Source organism: Myotis davidii, unplaced genomic scaffold, assembly GCF_000327345.1.
Source record: "Myotis davidii unplaced genomic scaffold, ASM32734v1 scaffold685, whole genome shotgun sequence".
Taxonomy (NCBI): Eukaryota; Metazoa; Chordata; class Mammalia; order Chiroptera; family Vespertilionidae; genus Myotis; species Myotis davidii.
In genome coordinates this window covers 1,286,382-1,286,831 of record NW_006295823.1, presented here as the reverse complement: position 1 = coordinate 1,286,831, position 450 = coordinate 1,286,382, and the positions used below count along the sequence as shown (strand labels likewise).

The window sequence follows — 450 nt, the reverse complement described above, 5'->3', positions numbered from 1 at the left end:
CCAAATCGGGGACCGCCCCCCACCCCGCCCTTCCCAGGCAGCGACATCACAGGATTCGCCCCGATCCTGGTCGTGTCTGTATCTGGACCTAGAACCCGAGTCCCCTTGGCCCTGGTCCCCGGCCTCCTGCCAGGCCTGCCAAAGCCTGGATCCTGGGGGAGGAGCAGCCGCGGGAGGGCCCTGCCACCCCCACCCCTGTCCAGGTCAAAGGCCGTGGAATCCAGAACCTGAGGGACAGGGTCGGCCGGGAACCTCCCAGGGCCTCAGTTTCCCCATCTGCAGAATGGAGCTGGTCTATAGATGTGAGCCCAGCCGCTGTCTCTTCCGCCCCCCTCCCCCTCCTTGCTTAGCTCTACAACGAGGAGATCCTGGACCTCTTCGACGCCACCCGGGACCCCGACGCCCGCCACCGCCGGTCCAACATCAAGATCCATGAGGACGCCAACGGCG

The 450-nt window shown here is 66.4% G+C and overlaps 1 protein-coding gene across 1 annotated transcript in view; it reads left to right on the top strand.

The window, feature by feature from the left end:
- KIF21B (kinesin family member 21B) overlaps nt 1–450 on the top strand; it is a 74,244-nt gene that overhangs the window by 15,483 nt on the left and 58,311 nt on the right. The window contains 2 exon segments of the mRNA XM_015568449.1: nt 134–239; nt 351–447. Coding sequence (XP_015423935.1) covers nt 134–239; nt 351–447 — 203 coding nt within the window.